The sequence below is a fragment of the Myotis davidii genome, unplaced genomic scaffold, assembly GCF_000327345.1.
Source record: "Myotis davidii unplaced genomic scaffold, ASM32734v1 scaffold749, whole genome shotgun sequence".
NCBI lineage: Eukaryota > Metazoa > Chordata > Mammalia > Chiroptera > Vespertilionidae > Myotis > Myotis davidii.
This window is the reverse complement of record NW_006300030.1, coordinates 1,261,868-1,266,109: the sequence shown is the minus strand read 5'-3', so window position 1 is coordinate 1,266,109 and position 4,242 is coordinate 1,261,868. Positions and strand designations below refer to the sequence as shown.

Genomic DNA, 4,242 nt, shown 5'->3' with positions numbered 1-4,242 from the left:
CACACCGCCCTGCCTTCCCCGGCCGCGGCCAGCCCGCCGCGCCGCACAAAGAGCCCGGGCCCGGCTGGCCTTTCAAAGCAACAGCCTGAGAGTCCAGGTGTCCCGGGGTTCCGTGCTCCGGCGGCTTCCATGTGTGTTTCACGGCGAGCGCCTGGTCGGCGCGCCCACGTCGCCGCGTCTCCTCCATTGTTGGTGTCCTGGGCTTAGGGGCCCGGAGGTAGGTGGGTATAGGCAGCGGCTGCACCCTCTCCCCGCGCTGGCCGTGGTCCCTCAGCCGTGCCTCCCGCCTCGCCATCTGGTTCAAAGAAATGTAAACGTGGCCCGGGAAGGAAAGAGTTAACCTTACTTTAAATATTCATGTTATTTTTTTTTTCAGGTTATTGTTTTAAAGGTGTAAACAGGCGGCTCTGGGCTTGGAGTTAACTAACTCTTACTTTGCACATATGCACATTCCCTCTCCCCCTCGCCTCCACTTATTGCTTATTTTCCCAAGCAGCCCGCCTTCCCCACGCCCTTCCCCAAAGTACGAGAATGTGTCTCTTTAAGGTTCTGATTGTGATTGGTGTCTCTATGCCAGTTGGAACTTTAAAACTCCTGAGTGCCTTAGGGACTTCTAGTGTCTTGGTATATAAATTATATTTTAAAGGAACTTTAGTCCCCAAAATTCCAAATTCCTCTCCCCGCCTGTTTTTTCTTTCTTTCTTTGAATAGGGATTAGAGTAGGAAAATAACTGGATGCCTCGTGAGTTGGGTTTTTTTGTTGTTCTTGGTAGGCCTGTCGCTGTTAAATGCGAAGCATTTTGAGAGGAAAGGATTTGTTTTTGTTCCAGACTTTTTCAAGTCAACGTGCTGATGGACTTTTCTAACTCTCAGATGGCTTCAAAGTTCCATCTTGGCCACTTGCTTTTTGCTCTCCTGCCGTCCTCCTTTTGGACAGGTTGTTTTCTTGGAAAGTTGCACGGTTGTAGCTTTCAATCCACACTTCTTGCTCACCCCAGATATGTTTTTGTAAAGACGGTTTGGATTACTGCCCAAACTCGGGCTTTGTGAGATTTATTTAAATGTGATGTCCTTCCCAGGGGGTTGAAAACTCTATAAATGGGAATTATGTTCTTGATCATACATTTTATAAGGGAAACTGATCCTGTAACTTTGGGTGTCCGTAATTCTATGCCCAATAAAATATCGGTCTGGAGGTTTGTAAACTCTGAGAACACATGCGAGCTTTTGGTGTAGCCCCAAAGGTTTCAAACTCGGAAGTGCGTGTTCCAGAAACTTGAAGTGGTACCAGGTACTAGTGAGTTAGTACAGCATAAGTGATCATTTTAGTTCTGCAGTGACAGTATGCAGTAGCATATTTTGTCAGTGATGTGTGTGTACAAGTGTATTGAGCAGATGTTTGCTTTCTAGGAACTAGCACTGCATTGAAACTTTATGCCACCCTTTAACCTTGTTGTGTTAAACAGCCATTCCATTTTTCAAGTTGTGTTCTTTAGTGAGACTACCTATTAGTTTTGGATCGTGTTGTATACTTCTGGCTCAGTTTTCTAAAGTTGAATTTAGCATCATGAAGAATTTCATCAGCTGCCTTTTCATCAGTGTCCTTTTCCTGCCAAATATTTAGTAGGTGCTTTATTTTTCTATGTGATATAGCAAAGATATCAGAAAAGTTTTCCAGAAAAGTCACTTGAGCAGAACATCTAATTTCTAAATCACAGTGCTTCTGGGTTGACAGATGAAGTGACTAGGTGTTTTCTCATAATGCTTCCCACTAGAAGCATTTGTGGCTTTTCAAGATGGCACTGTGTCATGTTAACCAGCTGGCCCGTAGTTCCTTCTTCAGAGGGGGTCTTGCTGCCCCTCAGAGCCACAAACATTAGATCTTATGTAGAAGACTAGAGGCCCAGTGCATGAAATTTGCACAGGTAGGGTCCCTAGCATCTGCCAGCCTGGGCCTCTGTTCATTCCACACCACCCCCTGGTGGTCAGCGCACATCATAGCAAGCAATCGAACTCCCGAGGGGACACTTTGCATATTAGGCTTTTATATAGAGAGAAATGCTTGTGATGGTATAGTCACTTTAAAAAAATTGGTTTATGCCTCACTGTGACTGAACTGTTATAGCCTCTGATCATCATTTCCCAGTGGTCTTACTGATTTCAGCCCTTTTCACATTTACTTTTCACTTTCATGTATTCACTTGATTCTTGGCAGATACTAGTGAGAAACCTTTTAATGGTGTCTTTGTGTTTTGATGATACTCAGGTGTATCTGTGAAGAAACCAGTGGACTAAGAGAGGGAGGAGAGGAGCCCAGCTGTGAGGTGTGTACGCCCAAGAGCCATGTCTACACGGGAGTCTTTTAACCCGGAAAGTTATGAATTGGACAAGAGCTTCCGATTAACAAGATTTACTGAACTGAAGGGCACTGGCTGCAAAGTGCCCCAAGATGTCTTGCAGAAATTGCTGGAATCCTTACAAGAAAACCACTTCCAAGAAGATGAGCAGTTTCTGGGAGCAGTTATGCCAAGGCTTGGTATGTGAACCATTGTTTCTCTGATATTTCTCTGAGTAAAGCATCTTGGCTGCAGTATAGTCAGAGTAAAAATACCAGATGGCTTTCCTTCCATGTTGCCTTTAAAAAAATTCTAAGAAAGCTGGTTTGGCTCAGTGGCTAGAGCATCAGCCTGCAGACTGATGGGTCCTGGGTTTGACTCTGTGCATGGGCACATGCCCAGGTTGCGGGCTTGGTCCCTAGAAGGACATGCAGGAGGCCGCCAATCAATGAATCTCTCTTATCGATGTTTCTATCTATCTCTCTTCCTCCCTGAAATTAATAAAAATATATTTTAAAACAGAAAAAAAAGATTCAAAGGATGAAGCAATGGTAACTTACATTATTATAATTTATTTGGAGGAGGAAGTACTTGAAAATCATCAAGAAATGTGCCTTAACCATTTATAAACTATTAAGTGCATGATTGAGACTTATTACAGTAAAAGCATTTTTTATTAAATTGATTTTTCTGGTTAGCTGAGGACTAAGCAGAAACTCCTTTATGCCTTTATCCTAAACTTTCCCACTTTCCCTTAAAATGCTTGCATTTTCTTCATTGCCTTAGGAAAGGAGGTGCTTTATCATCATTGTAAATTGAGCGTTTTGACTGGGTTGGGGGCGGGGGGGGAATTGGGATATTTCTCCTCAATATGCATTGCTTGAAAAGTTCCTGCAGGCAGGAGGGAGAAGAAAGCTGTCCCAGACACAGAAGGGGAGAAGACAGGCCTGAATCTGTACTTGACCCCAGATGTCATCTGGAATTGAGAGCTATGTTGTTTTCTTTACTGAATTCCCAGTGTCATCAGTGGTTTACCTTTACCCAAACTTAGGTCTCAGAAAGAAATTCTGAGTTATTGGGATATTGTTTGTTAGCTTTTGTTGTGTGGTTTGGCAGTACATGATGCAAGACTGTGATCACTTTGCCGTTTAAATGTTTGGCGTATATTCTAGGAATCTGGATGTTTTATAGTTTGAGTGTGTGACTTGATCAGCTTTCTTTTATTTTTTGGTTAATCCTCCCCTGAGGATCTTTTTTCCATTGGTTTTCAGGGAGAGAAAGAGAAGCATCTATGTGAGAAAGAGGGCATATCGATGGGTTGCCTCCGGCACTTGCCCCGGGGCAATCACAATCCAGGTACTTGCCCTTGACTGGAATCAAACCTGAGACCCTTCGGTCTGCAGTCTGCTGCTCTAACCACTGACAAACATCGGCTAGGGCTTGGTCAGCTTTCTGTTTTTATTTTATTTTTTAAAGCTGCTGAGAAGCCAAGTAAAATGAAGTCTTGAGGAGAGATATTTGCACAGTGTTCTTCCTGCATTTTAAATATTTTTATTGATTTTGGGGGGTGGGGGGGGAAGAGATATATTGATATGAGAGCAGCCCATCAACCAGCTGCCTCTTGCACACCCCCTCCTGAGGATCAAACATGCAACCTGGGCAGGTGCCCTCACCAGGAATCAAACTGGCCATCCAGTCAACTGAGCCACAACGGCCAGGGCTGATCAGCTTTCTTACATAAGGTCTTGTGTGTGTGTGTGTGTGTGTGTGTGTGTGTGTGTGTGTGTGTGTGTGTGTTTTAGATATATTTTTATTGATTTCAGAGAGGAAGGGAGAGATAGAAACATCAATGATGAGAGAGAATCACTGATCAGCTGTCTCCTGCACACCCCCTACTGAGGATGGC

At 44.0% G+C, this 4,242-nt stretch overlaps 1 protein-coding gene across 5 annotated transcripts in view; it reads left to right on the top strand.

Moving 5' to 3' along the window:
- The first annotated feature begins 7 nt into the window (after window positions 1-7).
- The window catches only part of SEPHS1 (selenophosphate synthetase 1), a 30,433-nt gene continuing 26,198 nt past the window's right edge, over window positions 8-4,242 (top strand). For 3 of the 5 annotated variants that reach the window (XM_006776172.2, XM_015572055.1, XM_015572052.1), the window contains exons 1-2: window positions 8-217; window positions 2,267-2,536. In XM_006776172.2, coding sequence (XP_006776235.1) covers window positions 2,344-2,536 — 193 coding nt within the window. In that variant the 5' untranslated portion in view covers window positions 8-217; window positions 2,267-2,343. Of the gene's footprint in view, window positions 222-2,266; window positions 2,537-4,242 lie in introns of those variants that run through there. The other 2 variants (XM_015572053.1, XM_015572054.1) reach the window with 2 other exon arrangements.